Source organism: Crocodylus siamensis, chromosome 4 (genome assembly GCF_052110815.1).
Source record: "Crocodylus siamensis isolate JL-2025a chromosome 4, ASM5211081v1, whole genome shotgun sequence".
NCBI lineage: Eukaryota > Metazoa > Chordata > Crocodylia > Crocodylidae > Crocodylus > Crocodylus siamensis.
The window spans coordinates 244170890-244194281 of NC_143398.1; the positions used below are offsets into that span (position 1 = coordinate 244170890).

At 47.2% G+C, this 23392-nt stretch overlaps 1 protein-coding gene across 3 annotated transcripts in view; it reads left to right on the forward strand.

Moving 5' to 3' along the window:
• The first annotated feature begins 9274 nt into the window (after positions 1–9274).
• The window catches only part of GYPC (glycophorin C (Gerbich blood group)), a 66280-nt gene continuing 52162 nt past the window's right edge, over positions 9275–23392 (forward strand). For 2 of the 3 annotated variants that reach the window (XR_016442125.1, XR_016442126.1), the window contains exon 1: positions 9305–9484. Coding sequence is in view for 1 of the 3 variants with exons in the window: in XM_090046064.1 (XP_089902190.1) it covers positions 9454–9484 (31 nt within the window). In the remaining 2 variants the exon portion in view is untranslated. Of the gene's footprint in view, positions 9485–23392 lie in introns of all 3 variants that reach the window. The other variant, XM_090046064.1, reaches the window with a different exon arrangement.

Below are 23392 nucleotides of genomic sequence, written 5' to 3' on the forward strand. Positions count from 1 at the left end.
AGGATATGGGCAAGGCACAACTGGGGGGCTAGCCAGAGAGCAGATGCAGAAAGGGGAACCTGCCACCACTGTCCCCAGTGGTGCACCAGAGTCACTCCTACCCAACTCCAAACATGAGGCTGTGGTTGTGCAGAAGGCCAGACTTTCTAAGGATAGTGACAGTGGCAGCAAATAGGTTGCCCCTTCTTGCCCTGTTCCGTGCTTGGCCCCTCCATATGCCCCCTTTGGCCAGGGAGCAGGAGCTGGAAGGAGACACCTGCCTGCTGCTAATGCTGTCCCTGACTGAGCCTGGCAAGTACAGCCACTTCCTGCAGCCCACTGGGAATTGCTTCCAGGGCTCCTCCAGCACCTGGATCAGCCAGGGACAGTGGTGTTGGCAGGAGGGTTACATCTTCCCTGCCTAGCCCCTGCTGTCCTCTGCCAACCTGCAAAAAAAATGCTGCCTGGGGTGCTGGGCTCAGCTGGGGACAGCACCAGTGGTGGTTCCTCTGACTATGCCTGCTCCTTGCCCAGCCCCCACCTCTTTGCATCCCACGCCGACCAGGAGTCCAGCTCCTGGGGGCAATTGTTCAGGGTGCTGGTTTTAGGTCAGTGGCAGTGAGGAACCTCCCTTCCTATTCTTGCTCCCTGCTTGCCCCCTCCAGGTGGAAGAGAAGAGGTCACTGTGCTATGCCAGAGTATAAAGGACACTAGCCCATAAAGGCTCTCCATACTTAGTTGAGCTCAGTTAGCAGAATAGGGGATGATAACCCATTCTTCCCATTACCTTAGCTCAGCATTGCCCCAGGAATATACCGTGTTGCTATTATTGTTCCAGTCCTTCATTTCCAACCACATGGACCCAAACCTGCTTTCTCCGGGACACTGCTTTCCAGCTGCTCATTTCACAGACCTAATGAGTCAACAAACAACTTCCTTCAAATAAAGGCTGAGCAATTCACCATGGGTATGATTATCACCTGCAGAATGGTTAAGTAGTCTCAGGCTGTAGTATGGCAGCTGAATGCTGTAGCTCTGATGTCCCCTGAATAGGCCTCTTTATACTGGCTTGTGAATTAATTCATTAATAATAAGTCTTACTGCTACAAGGAGAGAGACCCCTTCCTTGCACCAAAGACATCACATTCTAACCAGACCTAATAATCCTGATGACCTTAAGTGCTGCCATTAACAACACTTCATGCTGGATTATGCTTCTATTCTACACACACAATCCACAGAAATCAGGCCCTCCATGCCCCTTGAATGCTCATCCAGGAGAAAACCAGATCCTTGGACAGGGATTTACTGAGGAGCAGTAAATGCTTCCCACTCCAAAAAGTAAGGGGCTGAACACAGGGTGGGGAGAGCAGCGGGAAACAGATCCCTGCCCTGTATCCAGCAGAAGTGGCTGCACACATCGAAGAGGGCTGGCTGTATTTATCACCAAGCAGACATACCGTACTGTTCTCTCCTGCAGAAAAAAGGCAAAATTTGCGTTGGTCGAGCATTCCCACGAGATCGAGGGCAGTGGTTCTTCCCCTCTATTCAGCTCTGGGGAGGCCACATCTGGAGTCATGTGTCCAGTTTTGAGCCCCCACAACAGAAAGGATGTGAACACATTGGAGAGGCAATGGAGGGCAACAAAAATGGTTGGGAGGCTGAGGGCGTGACTGGTGAGAGGCTGAAGGAACTAGGTTTATTTAATTCACAGAAGGGAAGACTGAGGGGGGATTGAATAGCAGCCTTCACCTCCCTGCAGGGGGTTGCAAACAGGATGGAGCTGGGCTGGTCTCAGTGGGGGCAGGTGACAGGACAAGGAGCAATGGGCTCAAGCTGCAGCGAGGGAAGTTGAGGTTGGATATTAGGGAAAACTTTCTCACTAGGAGGGTAGTTAAACACAGGAACAGGTCACCCAGAGGGGTGGTGGAAGCTCCACCCTTGGAGGTATTGAAGACCCATCTTGACAAAGCCTTGGCTGGGATGATGTAGTTGGGGCTGGTCCTGTTTTGAGCAGGGGGTTGGACTAGATGCGACCTCCTGAGCTCCCTTCAACTCTCCTTTTCTACGATTATAAGATTCTATAAAAACAGTATAAAATGTACTTGAGAAGGGGAATTAATAGGATAACAGCCCTTTCTAAGTTCTTCATGGTGGGATACAACTATGGGCAGATCTAGGATTTTGAAAAGGAGAGTACAGGTTATGTGTTGCATTATCACATATAATACAACACACTTTTTCCCTAGGTAAAAAGAAACTAGAAGGTTTATTAACATGCTAGGCACCTAGGGCTGTATTACTCAGTTCCAAATCAAAGCAAAACAAGTATAACTTTATTGAAATGCGCAGTCATTTGCTGTAACATAGATTATACATAAAAACACAATAAACAATGCAAAAATAATCAAAAGATGTTGTTTTTTTAGTCCTGCTATCTGTGAATTAAATGTACATCTCTTTTAGATTCATAAAACCAAATCTAGCCTTCTTGAGCATCTTGACAGTGCATCCAATGCTTCACTGAAAGTTATTTCCACACCTGAATTGATGTTCATTTGAGTTAATGTTTCCATGCCTGAGTTGATGGTTCTACCTGGAGTTCAAGCAGTCTGAAGGGTTGCGAAATAGGAGCTACATTCAGAGAAGCAGCTAATAGCACGATTGCAGATAAAAAGAATAGCTTCATTAGCAGAAAGTCAAAAAGGGGGAGGGTCATTAATACCTGCAAGAAGAGGCATTTAGGAGGAATCAGGTAGATTACAATGACCCATGAAGTCAAGTGACTCCCTCACTGCCACTGTCACGCGGTTGGTTTTAAATTTGGGGCAGAGCAGGAATCAAAGGGGGATGCGGCCGCACCACTGCAACCCACCCTCCAGGGTCTACCTCTGGACCCAACCATTTGCTGCCTTAATTTCACAGCTCTTGCGAATCCTCAATGCTATAGCACTAGCCTTTCTTCCCTCAGCTTTACTTGAGGTCAGTCACAAATTAGGCAGTGATGAAATAATAATTCCTCTCTTCCAGGAGGCAATGGCATTTGGGGTGAGCACCTTCCTGGGATGAAAGTTTTATTGCACATTAATGAGATAAACAGGCACTGTAGTTCATTCCCTGGTACTCCCCAGTTCATCCCATTCTGCTAAATGAATCTTTCCTCAGCATACAGTGGCTGCAAATCCAACATTATGTCTCAGCACGGTAATCCCACAGGGCCTAGGAGTTCTGTTTCCACTTCACGTCACTGACAGACCTCCAGCTTCCTGGCTAGAGACCTTTTAGCCTTGGTTTATTTTTCCTTTAAGCACTCCCTTCCTGTTAGTATAACAACAGCTGCAGTGTCAGGTATTGCTTTGCAAAACCTGGAGTAACATGATGTATTCACTTGCCTAGAAGTAGAGTAGCATCAAACAGCACAACCATGCAGGCATGCTTCTTGGTGATGAGAGGGGAGTGGCTGTGGGTGCTGGAGACACGGTGACTTTAAGTCATCCTAGTGTTCCCATATTCTGCAGTCAAACAATGTCTTCTAAGATAAGTTCAATAGCCTTGGGGCTGTTCTCACTGGGCACCAATGTTCCCTCGAAGGAGCAGTGGTCCGTGAGCGCGCTGCCTCGGTCCGGTGTGGGACACTTACCGAAGGGGCTGAGGGCTGGGGACTGGGGCCATAGGCTGGAGGCTGGAGCTGGAGGCTAGGGCCAGATACTGGGGGCTGGAGGCTGGAGCTGGGGGCCAGTGGCTGGAGGCTGAGGGTGGGGGCCTGGGGCTGGGGACCAGGGGTCAGGGGCCAGGGGCTATGGGCTGGAGCCAGGGGCCGGGGTCCAGAAGCCAGGGGCTGAGGGCTGAAGCCAGGGGCTGGTGGCTGGAGGCTGGGGGTGGGGGCCAGGGACCAGGGGCTGGAGCTGGGGGACAGAGGCTGGGGCCAAGGACTGGAGCCGGAGCCTGGCGCAGGCTCCGCCGGCTCTAGGGAAGTGCTCTGCTCCCCCGCACCAGGGCTGGGGAGTGGAGAGCTTCCTCAGAGCCAGCACAGCCTGCGCCAGCCCCCTGCCCCAGCATGGCCTCAGAAGGCATGTCCCACAGTGTCCCGGGGCCAGCGGAGCCTCGCTGGTGCAGGCAGCAGCTCCTCCCTGAGGTGAGGCAAGGCAGGGATGGAGCCTGGGGTGGGGGGCTGGCATGGGCTCTCCCGACTCCGGGGAATTGCTCCACTCCCTGGCCCTGATGCATGCACGGCCTTGAAAAGGCTGCGCAGCTGTACTTTTAGTTGTGCGCAGCCACGCACACACGCACCTTAGAGGGAACCTTGCTGGGCATGTGTACACGTGCACATTTACTGTGCAGTAACTGAAATTACTGCACAGTATGGGTGCATGTCTACATGTGTATACCTGTACTGCACAGCAAATATGGTGACTTACACTGCACTGACTTAAGCATAAATTGGATTCCTGCATCATGCAGGTATCAGATTTACACCCGATTAGTTACTGCACAGTAACACGTGTAGAAGACTTACTGCGCAGTAATGCTGTGCGTGAGGACTGACCTGGGACTAACTTTAGTCCCAGGTCAGTCCACACACAGCGTTAATGTGCTGTAATGTGTGCACGTGTAGACACTGGCCTATTTCCACTTACTGCACAGTAAATTTAATCCAGTGTAAATGCATGTGTAGACACACCCACTTACAGCCTACACTAGAGGGTTTGGAAGAAGGTCCATCTGCCAGCTTTATCCCAGCTCCTCTTACTCTGAGGAGAGGCACTTTGTTGGTAGTATCCTCAGGGGATCATTCATCCCACAGTGACCACATCTATACAAGACACTTACTGTGCAGTAGCTTGTTATTACTGCCAGGTAGTATCATCGGGCATGAGCCATGACTCAACACTACTGCACAGTTGTAGGCACACCTACCTGTTCATTAATGTGCCCTAGTTACTGCACATTTAGTTTAGTACCTCTAGTAAGAGTTCCTAACTGAATGCACAGTAACTAGAGTTACTGCACAGTCACACTGGCACAATTTTTAGCGATGCTTACTGGGCATTAGCCTAATAATGCTGCACTGTAGGCTTTTCGCACAGGTAATAACTGCTATGCTACTGCACAGTGTTATTAAGCTAATGCGCAGTTAGTGTCTCATGTAGACATGACTTGTGACGAGCTACGGCCCAGTAGTAATGAGCTACTGCACAGTGAGCGTCACTAGGGAATCGTGCCAAGACACTACTGCGCAGGAACACTGGTTACTCTTCACTGTCATTTAGTACTTGGGTACGCAAGTACTAAATGACTACGTAGTAACAACTGCACAGTGGGTGGCTCATATAGACGCTCCCACTGATGCCTTATATGTGGCAAAGCAGCACAGGTCTATGTAAGCAGGAATCATGATGGCAGAAACACAAAGAGGCCACTGTTTTGAGACACCCAGCACCTAAGCAGAGCAGTGTGTTCTGGCAAGAAAGAGGCTTGATAAAGCCACAGTTCTCAGTGCCTTTTAACTTCTCCAAAGGGCCCATCCCCAGGCCTGCTTGGGGGATTCTGGACTCCTCTTCCAATGCAAGGTGAATGAAAGAGCGGAAGCAAAGATCGGGGTGTAAAATGCTAACCTGGGACCTAGAGGTTCTTGGTGCATTTCTTTGCTCTCCCACAGATTTCCCTGCCAGGCTATCATTGGCAAGTCACCTCTTCTCACTATGCCTCAGTTCCCCCACCTGCAAAGTGGGGGCAATACACTGGCTTCCTCACAAGAATGAATTACCTTAAGTGATTCTGTGATAATGAGGATTATATAGGTACAAACGACATCTCAATAGAAGAGGCATACAGCATTGGACTATAGTCCACAGGATTTTGTTTTATCCCTGGTTTCCTGTCTGACCTTAATTAAGCCACTTCACCTACACTTCAATTCTCCACCTGCAACATGGGGCTAATTCTTCCCTAAGAAAACTGGGGGTTTTCTGGCTTTCACAGTAGTGGGCCCTCCTGAAAAAGAGATAAGGACATGCCAAGATTACATGCATCTGATATCGAAAAAGCATCACACTGTTTCCAAGGTGGTGAGATATTAACTGTTTTATGTTTCTTGTTTCTACTGGACTATCCCCACAGAAGTGCCGGGAAAGGGCAGTTCTCAGTGCAAAAAGCTGATCTCTCTTCTTTGCAATGGTATAAAAGGGATTCACCTGAAGAAACTGGAGGCTAAAGAAAACCGTGTGGTGGTTTGGGATGTTAGTAATAGTTTTGATAGAGATAGATTGGTGTGCAGAGGCAGTTAAAAAGGCCTGTGTATATGCGTGTACACTTCCACGTGAGCATCACACTGCCATTATCCATCTATAACAGAGCAGTAGATCCCAACGTGTGCTGTGATCATTTGGGGGGAAAGACGCATTTATGAGTTTCCGGGCTCTCAGAAAGGAATACATTGCTCAGAGGCAGATGTCGGTGCACAAATATACACTGCAGCCAAGAGCAAGTAAACTGCTATGTCCTCCACAAGGCAGGGAAGAGACTGCAGACCAAAGAGAGTGAGATAGTATCCCATAAGAGCTGCAAAATTCATGCACAGCCTTCTCGATACAGCGTTGTTGTGAGAGAGGTCCAGAGGCCTCCCTGCAGACACTGCAGACACCAGACAAAAGGTGCTTTGAGCTCTCTCTAGCTTCCTTTGCTCTTCTGGCTTTCATTGCCTGCAGCGACTCCAGTTTGCAAGGGGTAGAGTTCAGACAAGGGAGAAACGAATGACCAGATGCATTGTTGGTCCCCTCGACTCCCTATTCCTCTGCTGTCTCTGGTCCCCCCAGGGCTGTTGGCACTGGGTCAGAGGGAGCGAACACGCTACAACTTTCTTTGCTGAGCATTTTTCTCCCAGGGTCTTCAAGAAGCATGCCCATTAGGAGCTATGTCTTTCCCACACTTCGGTGGAAAAAGTCCCAAAGTCACTGTGGTTCTCTTGCAGCCAGGAGCAAGATAGCAAAACAAGCCCCAATCCTCCTGGGACCGTACGACCCTTCGCACAGCCCTGCACAGTAGGGAAACAGGACGCCTGGGGAGGATGATCCAACGGTCTCTGCGCCTAGGAAAGTCTAGGTTTGCTTTCTACTCCCTGTGTAACCTTAAGCAAGTCACTTATTAGGCTCCGTGATAACTTGCTAACATGAACAGTACAACCAAGCCTGGCGCTACCAGGCAAGGTAACTTTACTGTATCATCACAGTTGAGGATCATCACTCCCATGGGTCAAGGAAAGGGTTGTAAATGAGTCCATTGATGGCTAAGAAGGTCAATCCTAGACCCACAGACTCTCTGGCAAATGCCACAGGTCTTGTTTCCTTTCCTTCCATTTCTGTCCTTATTTCCTGTGTAAATGTGGCCTGTCTCTGTGCCTCAGCTGTTCATCTGTAACAAGGGGATAACAGCACGTATTTCCCTCCTGGGGTATAACCAGGATAAGTTCACAAAAGAGTGTGAGGTGCTAAGAGCCAAAAATGGCAGGCACATACATTTTTGAGCAAGGCTTCATGACTTCATCGTTCGGGCAATGTTTGATCCCGAGGCATTATAGTAATACACGTGATGAAGAATAAAGAGAGATTATGTGGAGCTTCCAGTCCTTGCACCAAGCTGTGGCTGGTTTCATAGTTTCTAGGGTCAGAAGGGACCTGAGCAGATCATGGTAATATAGGACTTTTTCCCCTCTACAGGGCTCCACAAATATATGACTGAGGATGGGAAGCGGGGCAGAATTTGAAGCCAAGAGCATTGTTTCATAGTTGTTAGGGGTTGAAGGGACCTTACACATCGTTGGGTCCGGCCCCTACTGTATGTGGGCAGGAAAGACTCGTGGGATCCAGTGATCCCAGCAAGATGGGCGTCAAGAGGTTTTTTGAAGATTGCCAGGGTGGATGAGTGGACCACTTCTGGGGGAGCCTGTGGTGACAGCGCTCCTGCGATGGAGGGCCAGGGTGGTATCTGAGTATGTAGCACGTTGTACCCATAAGCAGGAAAGCAGGAGATGACGACAGATGCTTGTCAGCCTTTACTCGCTATTCCAAGGATCCTGCAAACACTACCAAGTCTTCGTCATTAAATGCTAGCCAAAGCCGCTGCACCACTTTTCATCCATCCTCAACCTGCTGAGGATCCAGGACCTCTGTTTTTCACTTCGCTTTGCTCTGTGCACTGCCAAGTACTCCCGATTTCTCTAAATCCCATGAGCCCAGGGCACAAAGTGCTGACACGAGCCATTTAGCGTGTCCGTGCACACAAGTGAAGCTGTTATTTGGAGCTGGCATGAAGTCACCACAATTTCCATCGGAGAGCTATTAAATAAACACTGCGAACCAAGAACACAAGCGTTGTCTTCTGCAGCAGGTCACTGAAGTAGGCTGCAATGCCTTTGCATAACCAGGCCTGGGGAAGCAGGAGGTTCAGGCTTGGTTCTGAATTTCCTGGCCCTCTCCCACCCCTTAAGGGAAACTGTTATGGTCTCATTGAGGCTAAAGCCATGTGGTTAAATCACGCTGGTCCACAGGACACAAGAACTGAGGTTTTATTGATTCTTCTTCTGGGCTAAAGCCTGGCTCTAACTTCTGTGTTATGAATGTTGCTTGTATTTGGAGTGTGCCTACAGGCTCCCACTGAGTTCACTGTCCTCTGTGCTGGGCATGGTGCAAAAGCAGAGGAGAAATGTAGTACAATCAATCCCTTTATTGCAGATGGGCAACTGAGGTGCAGAGAGATTGAATGTCATGTCCAAGGTCATCCAGGAAGCCTGTGGCAGAGGAAGGAAATGCCCATCTGGATCTCAGCCTGAGCTTTAACTGCAAGCTCATCTTTCTTGCACCCGTGGGCCAGGCTTTCATATCCTTTATACCACTACTCAAGCTGTCAGCGGTGTCCTTGCTGTTTTACACCAGTTACAGAGAGAGACATGGATACAGCCCCAGCTTGCAGAGGCTCCAAACCAGACTGGAAATTGAAAGCCCTATTGTTAAATCATCCCTGCGGTTGTCTGCTGATGCAAGGCATTTTTGGAAGCGATTTATTTAGCGTAGAGATTTGCAACTTGGGAAAAAAAGGGTGTCCGTCATGCCTGGGACGAGCATCTAAAAAAGGTGAGGTTAAATTTTGCTTGGGAAATAAGCAGCCTTGGCTTTCAACTTGTTGCTGACGACGAAGAGTGGAGGGCTGAGAGACATCCGATGGGGAAAACTTGTAAACAGTTCCTGCTATCTGAACGTGAGTGCCCCTCCCCGTCCATGTGAGCTGCAGAGGCAAAAGAGAATGACACATGTGCTGTTTCCTTTTCCAGTTGCAAAGAGGTCAGGAACTAGGCAAGAAGTGCCTGAACAAGAGCGGCTTTCTCCTGCCCTTCCAGCTGTTGTCTTCAATCCAGCCTCCGGTCCTGACCAGGGGAGAAACACCGTCAGCATACATAAGGCACTGTTGAAGGCATAAGTTATGAGTTTCCCAAACAGTACATCTCCACCGCGTGAGTACCCTTCTTTTTCTCCCATCCCTATGGCAAAAGTGAATGTATAGGTCTGTTGTTTAATGTGTTTTTAAGCAGGCTTCCAGTTTAGCAAAAAATGACCAGGCAGGAACGAAGTATTGATAAAACTCTGTCCCTTTGCTTACCCCCTTGTATGCCAGCGTGTGTGTGTGCGTGTGTGTGCATGGAAAAGTTAGAGAGAGACCCAAAATGCCTGTCTGCAAAGTTCAACTCCCAAATATGACAGATCCACTTCTGTCTTGGTCCTAGGATAGAGAAAATTGAATGCAAATGCTTTTTTTTTTCTTTTCTTTTTTTCTTTTCTTTTTTTTTTACTCCCTTAAGGAATGAAAATATAAAGGCATTTAGGAGGCTTCATGTCTCTCTCCTGAGATATTACTGGTGCTGCCTCACTTGTGTTTAGAGACGCGAGCCGTCTGTGTGTAATATGAGACACAAGCCAAAAACTGTCAGTCGATATTTAAAGTCACAATGCTTTTTTTTTTTTCCTTTGCTTTTGGAAGTTTGAAAACACAATTTTGGGGCACGTGAATTATTTTCTCAGTAAAGATATACGAGGGTATAGTCTCTGGAGGTGGTACTCTGGGCATGCCAGAAAGTTTTGATAACATTTGGCCTCAGGAGCTCAACAGCATAGCTGCATCCCAGTCAATTATTTTGGGGAGTGCTATTAATACGTAGAGGGCTAGCTTCAGGTCCAGTCCAAATCTTAATGATTACTGGGGATATTGCCAGTACTATTTGACCCGTCACCCCGATTATGGGTTTGCTACAGACTTTTTTCATTTTAATTCAAAGGGATCTGATTTTTGTAGCGTCGCAGCAGTTATTTAAAACATAATAATAATAAACCCACCCAAACGGAGTTATCGCAGGTGATTTCTGTCATAAAGGCACAATACACAGAGGAGTGCTGGGAATAGACTCAGTTTTAATTCCTGGTCCTGCGGTTCCTGTTAGACTATCTGGCCCGCACGAAGGTTGAAATGGATGGTGTTTTTCGAGCTCTGAGTGGGGCCGGCTTTATCCAGCAGAAATATTATATCGCGAAGAATCACTGGAATCCTAGCCAACAATTTTTATTTACTCCTGGCCTTTTTGCAAGTATCAGCCAGCTCACAAAATGAAATGCTATCTATAGCTTTCTCTCTCTCTCTTTTTGTTCCAGCAGTTTTAACAGATTAAAGCCCATTCACCAGTAATTGAAGAAAAGAAACATCCAGGCAAAATATAGGTGTCTTTGAATAAATGGTGGCGTCTGGGGCTTCTGTGCACTTCTTTTCAGACATGCAAATTACTGTAACTATTGCTCTCAAACGTCCGTGTGGGATTGGGGTTTTGAAGCCATTAGCTAAAATGCAATGTATTGATCGCGTAGTCTTGCTGACAGGGTAAGGCAGGAAAAGCCCAACATTATGTCTGGGGTTTTTAAGAGTTTTGGAAAGAATTTTGCCACAGCAAGGAGTTCGGATTTGGATTTAGAGGTCTGGCTTGCACTATTAGCACTACTTGCACTACTAGCACACACAGAGGTGGAGTTACATGAGCAGCTAAGTAGTGTAACCAAACTTAGAGCCAGCCCGAAGTTTAGGTGAGGCAATGTGCTAATTAGGTCCATTGAGACATTACTCTAACCCTTGGTTTAGTAAAGAAAGGTTTCATGCAACAAATTATAACATTGGGAAAGTAATTCAGAGATGGATGTACAAGCAAAGGATCACTGGGCGAAAGAGGAAAGTGTTTTTTCAGTGTGTCAGCGGCTCTTTGGTAACTGCCCATGTGCACACACTTATCTCATGGTAAGGGGAGGCTAAATCACAGTAACTTGTTCCTTTTTCCTGGGCTTAATTAATACATAGGCAAACCAGGCAATGCCCAGGGCCCTAAGTGAAGAAGGGGCCCAGTTGAGCTTATTTTACATATTATAATTATTGAGTGAAAAAAGTAGGGCCCCATAAGTTTGTTTGCCTAGGGTCCTCTCAAGAGTTAATCCAGCTCGGCCTTTTTCACCGAAGGCTGATCTACCATGATTTAACTTCGACTTACCTCTGGATAGCAGCACGCAAATGGATGGTGACCAAGAAGCAGCTCATACGTGGTCAACTGTTCACATGCCCGTACTCTCAGGGTTAACCATATCAGACATTCAAACCCTTTTTTTCTGCCAAAAAAGTATAGGTGGCTGTAGACAAAACTAACACCCATTTATTTAGAACTACCGCTGATTAAAATAATGCCCCTGCCTGCTTTCTAGCTGCCTGGATGCAATTCCTCTTGCAGATCCAGACAGGATGTTCCTGTATCCTGTTTCAGTTTGCATCACTGTAAATTCAATCCATACAGCTTTAAAAAAAAATAAATTAAGAAACAAAATTAAATTAAAAGGGAAGCCTGGTGGCTGCATATGTCTTTGCAGTGTATGTTCAGTGCATCGCTTCTATAAGGGTCTTTTTATTTTCCTGGCATAAATCCAGTAACTCCTGCACTGATCAAGGAGATGTTAAGAGCTCCCTGTGTTGAGAGGCACTGTTCAGTATAGAAAGCAGATGTTTAGCAGAGAGAGACTATATTTGGCAAAACAGACATACTGCTTCATAAACATCATGAGAAGCCTTGAAACTGGTGTGCATATGCATAAAGCATCCGCCAAATGTTAGACAACTTTAAATATATTGCACTAATTTGTTTATGTTTGGTAGTGAAACTATATAACAGATGCCCGGTGAGGCAAACAGAATGGTACAAAGTTGTCTAATTGCTTGTGATAAGCGAGTTTTACCCCCTTCTTGTTTGTATTCAGTCTGTTCTTGATGGTCCTGAAAGGGCACAGTCAAAAAGAGTAAGATTTCAGGGGGAAATGTTTTAATCTTCCTTAACTCTGTGAATCTTCCCTGTTTCTATTCTCTCTTCTAATTATGTCACAAAAGAGAGCTGGGTGGTATGTTACTAATGCAGTGCTGTGAACTTCCCCACAATGCAGTGCGCCTACATGGGCCTCTTTTAAATGGGCTTAACCTAAAATTGCCATTTTAAGGTGCATTAAGGGTCCATGTCTCCACCTGTGCACTGTTAGTGCACCTTAAAAATGGAGATTTAAGGCGATGTGAGCCTAAATTTGATACCTGCATAAAGCAGGTATCAAACTTAGGTGTGAATAGCTAAGTCGCATTAGCTCACTTGTAGAGGTGCTAACGTGTATTAACAAGTCAACGGATACACACCACATTAACGCACATTAGTGCATCTCCATATGTGCTAATGTGTCTCTACTTTTCATGCAAAAATCTAATGCACCTTAGTGCTCAGTAGTACATCCACATGTAGACACACCGCTAAGTCACTTCAATGCACCTTAAGGAAAGAAGCATTAAATTAAGGCACATGTAAATACTTTCATAGTTTCATAGTTTCTAGGGTCGGAAGGGACCTGAGCAGATCATCAAGTCCGACCCCCTGCCATGGCAGGAAAGAGTACTGGGTCAAACGACCCCAGCAAGGCGTTCATCCAGCCTCCTCTTAAACCCCCCCAGGGTAGGAGCCTGCACCACTTCTCTTGGAAGCTGGTTCCAGACCCTAGCTGCCCTGACAGTGAAGTCACGCCTCCTGATATCTAACCTAAACCTGCCCTCTGCCAGCTTGTGACCATTATTCCTGGTCACCCCTGGCAGTGCTCGGGGGAACAGGGACTCCCCCAGTGCCTGCTGGTCCCCCCTGACTAGTTTGTAACAGGCCCCTAGATCCCCCTCGGCCTTCTCTTGTGGAGACTGAAGAGGTTCAGGTCCCATCGCCTCTCCTCGTAGGCCTGCCCTGCTGCCCCCTGATCATACGAGTGGCCTCCTCTGGACCCTCTCCATGCTGTCCACATCCCTCCTGAAGTGCAGCGCCCAGAACTGGACGCAGTCCTCCAACTGCGGCCTGACCAGTGCCGCATGGAGGGGGAGGATCACCTCCCTGGACCTGCTCGAGATGCATCTGTGGATGCAGGACAAGGTGCGGTTGGCCTGTCCTGACCGCGTCCCCACACTGCCGGCCCATGTTCATCTTGGCATCAATGATGACTCCAAGATCCTTTTCTGCCTCTGCCCTGAAGAGAAGGGAGCTCCCCAGCCTGTAGGTATGATGCTAGTTCTTCCTCCCCAGGTGCAGCACCTTGCACTTGTCAGTGTTGAATCCCATCCTGTTCTTATCCACCCACCCCTGTAACCTGTCTAGGTCTGATTGCACCCTGTCCCTCCCTTCTAGCATGCCCACATCCCCCCACACCTTAGTGTCTTCAGTGAATTTGAACAGGGTGCCATTTACCCCCTTGTCCAAGTCACTGATGAAGATGTTGAACAGTGCGGGCCCGAGTACCGAGCCCTGCAGAACTCCACTGCCCACGTCCCTCCAGGTGGGAAATGACCTGTCCACCACCGCTCTCTGGGTGCGGCCCTCCCGCCAGGTGGCAACACATCTGACTGTGTGGGTGTTGACACCACAGTCCCCTAGTGTTTTACTGAGAATGGGGTGCGAAACAGTGTCAAAGGCCTTCCGAAAGTCCAGAAAGACTATATCCACTGCTACCCCTGTGCCTAAGGATTTGGTGACCTTGTCATAGAAGGTCACCAGGTTGGTCTGACAAGACCTGCCACTAATGAACCCGTGTTGATTGCCCTGAAGCATAATCTCCCCTGCTGGCCCCTCATGGATATGCACCAAAATAATTTTCTCAAAAAGCTTGCCCATGATTGAGGTAAGACTAACCAGCCTATAGTTTCCCAGGTCCTCCTTCCTCCCTTTTTAGAAGATGGGAACCACGATGGCCCTCTTCCAGTCCTCTGGCACCACACCAGAGCACCACGAGTGCTTGTAAAGCCGTGCCAGGGGTCCCGCTGTGACCTCAGCCAATTCCCTCAGTACTCAGGGGTGAAGATTGTCTGGACCAGCTGATTTAAATACATCCAGTCCCTCCAGAAGTTCCCTGACTAGATCCTCCCTGACCCATGACCTTGGTGTGCCTCCCCTGGGGCCTGAGGAGGGTCTGGTGGAGCTGATCTGGTCCCTGCTCAGGAAACTGGAGGCAAAGAAGTTGTTAAATAGGTTAGCTTTGTTGTCTGGTGTGATGACCAAATTTCCTAGCATGTCTTGCAGGGGTCCCACGTTACCTGGTAACTTCTTTTTGCCCGCTATGTATTTAAAAAAGGACTTCTTGTTGTCCTTGATCCGGGAAGCTACTCCTTATCCCATCTCTGCCTTGGCCTTCCTGACCACCCCCCTGCATCCCCGAGCAACCGCAGTGTAGTCCTCCCTGGGGATGGCCCCTACCTGCCATTGGGTGTGCGCCCCCCTTTTAGCTAGGAGATATTTTTGGATGTTTTTGGTGAGCCATGGGGGCTTTTGTGCCCTCCTGCTCCCTTTGATCCATGTTTGGATTACCTCCATTTGGGCTTGGAGGATCCTTAGGGAGCGACCACTCTCCTTGGACACCCGGCTCCCCTCCCCTCGAGGACCTCAGCGCTTCCCCGACTGTTCTCCTTAGCTCATTGAAGTCCGCCCTCCTGAAATCTAGGGCTGTTGCCTTGCTGCCGGCCTTTGCTACCTTGCGCTGGATGGTGAAACCCAGCAGGCAATGATCGCTGTCACCCAAGTGTTTGAGCACCCACAGCCCTCTCACCAGGTTGTCACCTGTGGCCAGCTCCAGGACCAACAAGGCGTCCCCCCCGCTGGGGCTGTGCACCTCCTGGGTAGATGGAGGCCCTGCATTCTGGCTAGGAACCTACGTGAGCGGTCAGCCCTGGCTGACTGCTCTTCCCAGCAGATGTCTGGAAAGTTCAGGTCAGCCATGATGACCAAGTCCTTTGACCTAACGACCTCCGTGAGCTGCCTTAAGAATTCCTGGTCGAGCTGTTCCCCGTGGTCGGGTGGTCTGTAGTAGACCCCACCGTTAAGTCTCTTTCCCTGCGACTGCCTTGTATTCTAACCCAGAGCACTTCCGTGCGCCCCTCCTCTGACTCTGTGCTACCTGGTGAGGATGTGTATTCCTCCTTAATGTAGAGCGCCACACCCCCGCCTTTCCTCCCTGTCCTGTCCCTCCTGTGCAGCCTATAGCCCTTGATATTCACCGCTCAGTCATGCACGTTTCAGGGATCCCCACTATGTCTGGGTTGGTGTCAGCTAGCAGGAGGGTGAGTTCCTCCTGCTTGTTTCCCATACTACGAGCGTTTGTGTAGAGGCATTTGAGGCCTCCTGTGGATGTGTGTGTGCACTGGCCCCCTACTTTTAGCATTACCCTGGCCCGTGTCGCTTACATGTGTATATGCTCCACTCGTCAGCCTAGGCTGGGCTGCAGTTGTGGCTGTTGCTTGGTTTGGCAGTCCAATGCTTCCTCTGCCCTCATCTTCCCCTTCCCCCGAAAAGCCTAGTTATAGCTCACCGGATTTAAATGCATGTGTAAACAAGTCCACAGTGTTTTATCTACATCCGAGTCTCCTCTCCTGTCTACTTTTGTTATGCTCAGCCTATGAGGCATTCCACCCCACGTCCACCTTCCCCAAGGAACATCAGTTCCAATCTGCAAAACACTTTCAAGTGAGTCCCTTGAAAAACAAAGGGACTGCTTGTGGGGGCAACCTACTGTATTGCTTTTAGTTGGGACCTGATGAGGTGCCTCACTGGGAAGAAGCTGTGAGTGCACTGCTGGGTGCAGAACAGCGGGCCCATAAATATAGTCTATCATACCACATGCACCATTTATTGTTGGCCAATTGCTGCATGAGTCAGAAGGACAGCAGCCTCCATAGGGACTGGGGATGGTGGGGTGGACTGGTCTTGGTTCTGCCAACTGCACACACTTCTTTGCTTTGGGGAGGTTGGGAGTCATCGCTCCTTTTCCCAGAGCAATTCACTGCCCTCTTCACACTCAGCCAAGACTGGTCTTGGTTCTGCCAGCTCAAGACACCATCCAACCCAGCTAGTACACGTTGCCTTCCATGCAAAACTAGGGAGAAATAATGGATCACAGTCAAAAGTCCCTTTTCTTGATCCTGGATCAGTGTAGCTATCAACTCCTCCTTGATCAGGGCTTGTAGCAAAGCCTCAGTGGATCCCTGAAATATTTTCCCTGTATTATCCACTGACTTGGAACTATATTTAATCTCACTGGCCTTTCATAAGTGGAGGTACTATTTGTGTCGACGACTGGTAACGAAGAATGGAAGTGATTGTTTATGGAAATGATTTACTTCTGAGCTAACCACAAATGGTATTTAACAGGTTAGGAATTTGAATGCATTATAATAATCCCATTTTAAATCTGAAGTTTCAGAACACATCAACTCTCCTACATTTGTGTGTTGATCATCCACACTTGTGCAGGCAAAATGGGGGTTTCTGTTCTGTGTTATGCTTCATTCAACTCTATTGGTATCTGTTTGAAAATTTACAAAAGCAAAACTTTGATCTATGGATATGATAACTACTGTGATTGGGACAAAAATGTAGGCAAGTGACTCGGCAGGCAGACAAATGCCCAAACGAATAGGAATCTGCTTTTTTAAGATTTATTATCCGAAGTGCCGGGGACCATTCTGCTGCAGGAAAATTAAATCATCCATGATCTAGAGGTCATCCCAGCAATCCAGGTTAAAACTAGTTCAATCCTTACTCCCATTGCCACGAGCTGGATGGAGAGCACCCTCCATAGTTCATTAATAAATTTAGGGAATTTGTGAATGGGATCCCATGGGAGGAAGGTCCCTTCCAGCCCTAATGTCTATGAAATCTATGAGTCCAGGCGAGTTGGCTGTACTTTAAAGAGGCCCTTTTAAGGGAGCAGGAACCAGCTATCCCAATGCAATGGAAGAATAGGAAATGCAACAGGAGACCAGCCTGGCTGGACGGCAATCACTTCAAGGAGTTGAAACTCAAAACAAAATCCTGTTAAAATTGGAAATGTGTTTATATTACTAAGGAAGATTGTAAGAATAGTGCATGGGTGCTCAGGGAGAAAGTTAGGAAGGTCAAGGGACAATTTGAGCAGCAACTAGCAGTGGACATAAATAGCACTAAAAAAGGAATCTATAAGCATGTCAAGAGGAAGACCAAAGAAACCATAGGCCCCGTATGGACGGCAGAAGGCAATCTAGCTATGCAAACCAGGCTGAAGTGTTTAATGCCTTTTTAGTTTCGGTCTTCACAAATAGGGGTGGCTACCAGATGACAAGGGCAGTTGGCAGCAAAAATAGTGAAAGAGATAAAGAGGCTAAAGCAGTAGAAAAACAGGTTAGGTAATACTTTAAAAAGCTAGATGCTGTCAAGTCAGCAAGGCCAGATGGGATCCACCCTCAGCTAGTGAAGGAATTGGTTGAGGTTATTTCAGAGCCTTTGGTTATATTCGTTGATAGATGTCCCAGGTGATTGGAAGGGATCAAACGTAGTAGCTATCTTAAAAAAAGGGAACAAGGAGGATCCGGAAGCTGTATATGAGCCAAGAGCTGCAGCAGAGGAAATTTAGGCTGGAGATTAGGAAGAATTTTCTATGAAAGCCACAAACACTAAAACAGGCTATCTAGAGAAGTGGTGGACTCTCTGTCCTTGGAAATGATCAAGAGTGGTTGGACAGACCCTTGCCCAGGGCGGTATATTCAAAGATAACCCTGCCTTGAGCAGGGCATTGCAATAGGTCACCGCATGAGGTTCTTCCCATCCCTACTATCCAGTTATTCACAGCTCATATCACTGCACCTTTCACTTTAGGCTCTGAAGGAATACTGTATACCCATCACTGCTGAAACTAGAACAACGGATCGAGGCCTTTTGAGACACGTGGTTTGGATGCCCTCTCTATGTGTATACCTGCTCTGGGGGACACCCACCACTCTTCTTAGGAGAGAATTAGTATTCCTGTGGCATCCAGTAGACCAAACAAGACAGGGACTGCAATGTGCTCAGTGCTATGCAGATACGGAGCAAAAGGCAACAGAGTCCAACAAGAAAAAGTTGGGAGTGTAAGTAGAGTTTTTTTAGATCCTCACCCTTGTGGTCATGGGAGACACGATATGGGAGTTCATATTGATTTCAGTACATCTCTTGAGACTGGACATGGTCCTGCTTAAGCCCCATCTGTTTGAACTGGGTTTGTACCCTCTGGATCCGGCACCACTTTTAAAATGCATTTGGAAACACAATACGTAGAGGAAGAGGTGGGAGTTAATTTTAACAACAGCCCCGTTCTTTTCCAGTGGACTTTTCACTTCGGTGTTGTGACATGAATGGGAACTGTATGTACTTGCACCAGTTAGAGATGGTCCCAAGCAGCAGTGGGGCTGTGCCTCGGTTTACCTCCTGTACAACAGAGGTGGTAAAACTGCCTCATTTCACAAAGGTGTTGTGAGGATAAGCACATCAAAGATTGCAGGACACTCTGATATGCAATACTATGCCAAGGTTATAAAAAGTTACATATCCTTTTGCCCAAAGGATATGACATGCGTGCTTCTTAGTGGCTAACTTGCTTTTTTAATGGACTTTTGACTCCTAACTCATGCAGGTGCTTTTAAACGAGTTATCCAAAGCAACCGGACCACAAAACCTCCATAGACTGAAAAGCTCTGCTATCAGCTGGCAAATGTAGTGTAACGGCATTTGCAAAAAATCAGGCTTGGCTTCAAAGCATTTTATTAACAGGAAAGGGGAAAACAAATACATTGCCAGATAATTTATTTCTAACCACTAAATCAACTACCTCCTGTGATCTACTGAATGCAAAAACAACAGGCCTGCAGTTCTTAATCTGTAGCAGAAATAAGATCTGTATTCCTTGAGTATCTGCAAGAATCAGCTTCATCTAACTCATACCAGATATGGGTCCTCCCTACAAATGCAAGGAAATCAAACTGATTCGCCATGCGCCACTCTCCGCTTGCATATGTGCACTGTCATACCTTGCAAGCGTGTTTTCTCAACAATAAGACATCTGGCTAAGTGATTTTATTTTAATTAATCTTCTCATCTATAAAGGAGGCCAGCTCCTCACATCTTTTCTCTTTCAACACATGTCTCACCACAGGGTGCTTCCTGATGAAGCAGAAAACATAGCTGAACATCGCAATGGGTTAAACTGGTTCTGCTGTGTTCGAGTTTAAAGTTATCTTTCTCTCTCTCTCATTTAGCTCATTAGAAAAAAAAAAAAAAACTGTTTGGCATGAGGACCCATTTCTTTCAACTTCAGATAAGCCATGAAATGGAGCTAAGCTTTTTATCAGTAAGTTGCAGGGGGGGCCTTTTATACACACCCTGAGACATCGGCATGTCCTCCCTGGATTGATAAATGACTGTACTTCTGTAACCTTATGGCATGTCTCGTGTTTAAAATATGTCTTCCTTTTTAGGACAGTCCACATTAAAAAGAAAACATGCAACAGGCTGTGTATTGATGATTCAATTCTCTCCAATTTTTTTTTCTTTTTACAAACTATTAGACCTATAATGGCTTTTGAAGTGATTACTGATTTCTACACAGAGAATATCTTTGAAGTGCTTTTCACACCAAACCTACTGAATGGCTTTCAATGAGTGTGTATCTCTCTCTCTCTCTCTTTCTCTGTTTCTCTCTCAATGCTCATGCTGTTGCTTGGGATGGGTATTTTTTATTATCTTGGCCATGGAGCTATTCACAACCTGACATCTGCAAACTTACCTCTCACTTTTATATATGGGATGCCTCTGGAAACCAGGAATGGATAATGAGGTGTCATCTGAAAGCCCGCTTGGTGTGTACAGTCACAGTGGGGGAAAATATGAATGCAAGGGGAAATCATGTTCTGGGCTGTGTAGAAAGGGGGTTAGGCAATGGGGTGCAATGCAAATATGCAAATGGTTTCGTATCAGCCAGGGCTGCGTTCAGCATACTCCAAGATTGGGTCCTCTGCTCTCCAAATGGAAAGATCAAAGAAAAAAACAGTGCAAATGAGAATGGAAGAAGGTCTTCTCTATGGGAAAGAGTTATTCAGGAGACAAAGGGTATGCACCTGCAAGGCCTGAGCACACTCCAATGACAAGGGACCTCTCCAGCCAGGTCCTGATACCAGGGCCAGACAGAAAACTGCCCTAATAAAGCAGCCTGAAAATCTTCCCCCCTGGGAAACCAGCCTATGTTTCCCACCTTATATAAGGGGTGGGAAAAGGGATCATGCTGTCTTTTAGAAAGCCTTGCTTGTACCTATAAGAAGCTATAAAACAGCCAATGCAGATGGAGCAGCTTCAGATATCCTGATTTCAAATAGCTTTTTATTGCAACCACGCCTGTGCTCCTTCTGCGGACTTGTCTACCTGGAGACATGCACAAGCATCGCTATCCCATGTAGACACTTTTATTCCAAATTAAAATGACCTTATTCCAGACCTGCTATTTGCTTTGGGCGTGCAATGCTTATTCCATAATAACATTTTCTTTTATTCCTGCACAGAGTCCTCAGGGAATTATTCTGGGGAAGCCTGAAATTACCCAAGAATAGTTTTAGCAGAATATTTATTCCAGATTAGCTTTCCTGGTCAGGTCTCCCATGCAAACAAGGCCTCATTTCCCAGGCATAAATATTCACATGCACAGGCTTGTGTTGTCCGTACAAGCATCTGTATTTACATGAAAACAAGGATGCTTGTTATCTCTCTGCGTGCTGCTTGGATGGCTTCCAAAGTTTTAGTCATCCCAATCGAGAAGCAGAAGCAATGCCATGTGACCAGCCATTACAGAGTGAGCATCTAATACATAGTCAAGGTGAACAGTCTGCAAACAAGCCAGGTGCTGGCAAGTGCATGCCCAAACATTTTGCTGAACAGTCATGTATAATTAACGGAGTCTTCTTTGCCGATGCTCCCTGATGACAAATCATTTAGGCAGGTGTCACAGCCTTGCCAATGCCATGCCTTCCAAAAATCCTGCGCTGGACCTCAGATAATTATGAGCTTGCTTTAAATATCACAACAGCTTAGAAAAGTACATCCTGGAGTCTTTTCAGTTTTCTTCTGGTTTCTTCATTTTCATTTTCAAGCTTTTGTTGGTCACCGTGATGGCTAGAAATGTGCGTACTTTTTTTTTTTAAAAAATGGCTGGGATTTTCTTGTTGTCTTCTCACTCCAGCAAGCGGGACATTAAGAAAACCACCAAACATCAGTAAAATTGTGATTTCTGGAAACACTGCGAGTACGAGAATCCTCGACGATATCAGAATTTGTTCTTCCATCTGTGCAACTCAAGTGGCATTGTTCAAGTAAAACTGAAGGTCAATGATAGTCTCTGGGTGACACACTTAGGACCCATCATGGCTCCAGCACACTAGAAATGCTGTGCCTGGCATCACATGTTGCTGTCTCTGAGAACCCAACACCCATTTCCAGCTGGAGATGGACTTTAGTGAGTGCCTGGAGGAAGGCTCAAACTCATGGGCCCTAGTGACACCTTTAACCAGTCTGTTACCCAGTCAAGTCAGTCCTGAGGCAACTATGATCACTGGGGCCTCTTAGATGCTGTAACAACCCTCCTAAGTTAGTTGAGTTGCTTTGCATCATTGGTGACCTGGTGGCACCCATCTCCCCTCCGGGTATGGATGCCCGTTGGCTCGCAGGGACCTCATCCGCTCTTTGACAGGTCTTGTTTTTAGTCCTGCGGGGTGTCCACACACCCTCCTCATCCAAGCTGGCCCAGGTGGGGACACCAATTTAGTTACCAACAACCCAGCCATGGGACAGGCTGTACTGGTTTGCATGGTACTGGATAGCAGACCAAGAGAGGCCTGGCCTGTCAAGTCTGTTACTACACATCATTATAATTACCCACTTGCTTCTCTGCAGCAATACAGGCTGGGAACATCAGAAAATTGATTCCTTGTATTCTCTGTGGGGTCACCCCCATGGGGTCTCTTGGCCATCAATTGACTGATTCATCCCTAAAAAAGAACCGCCTGTTTATTCAGCTGAGGTTTGTTGCTGCTCTTTAAATGTCCTATTCTTTTAAGTCTCCTCCTTTCTTGACTCTGAGGTCACTTGGGACTCATTCAAAGTGGGGAATGTTGCACAGGTTGCAACTGTTGAGGAAATGTCATTTCCTCTTCTTCCGCAAGGATCTTCCACACGTACAGGGAAGGAAGGAAGAGAAGCCGCAGCCAGAAGCTAGCAAGACATAAATCTTCCCACTAGAGTTTGTGTCCTAGGGTTTCCTTCCCTTTGGAAATACTCGTCCCCCACACCTCCCCTAAAAGATTATTCTCTTGCTCTCTAATCTCCGTAACTTGCTGTAGACCAGAAAATCTCTCCCCTTCCAGGACTTCCTTGCAGTCAAACAGCAACTCTCCATTGCATTCCCGGGCTTTTTTACCTCCTGGATTCCAAGACTGGCAGCGTTTATCATCACCAGCCTCCATTTATCTTTTTCACAGCCACATCAATGAGGTTTGCATCTTGATTCAGGGCTCTAAGTTGCACTCAGAGCCCACTTTCTTTTGCTAGCCTCAGCATGTGCTGTTATTTTAATGAGGTGTCGAAATTCAGCTACAAAGCTGCCTGGTTTGCTACACGGCAGCTATGTTCTGCAGCTCCGAATACTGCAGCACACATATAGGATGACCCTGGAGTTTGACGGTCCGCCTGGCACAAGGAGGGGTGCCCAGCGACAGCACCCCTGGAGCAAACCAAGGGACAAATTGGGACTCAGATTCATATTTACTTTCTTATTACCTCCTTGCTTTGGGGAGATTGGGAGTTGTTGATCCTTCTCCCAGAGCAGTTCACTACCATCTTCAGACCTAGCTAGGACTTGGCCCCACCAACTGAAGACCCCATCCCACCCAGCTACTACACGTTGCCTTCCATCCAGAACTAGAGAGAAATAACGGATCAGAGTCGAAAGTCCCT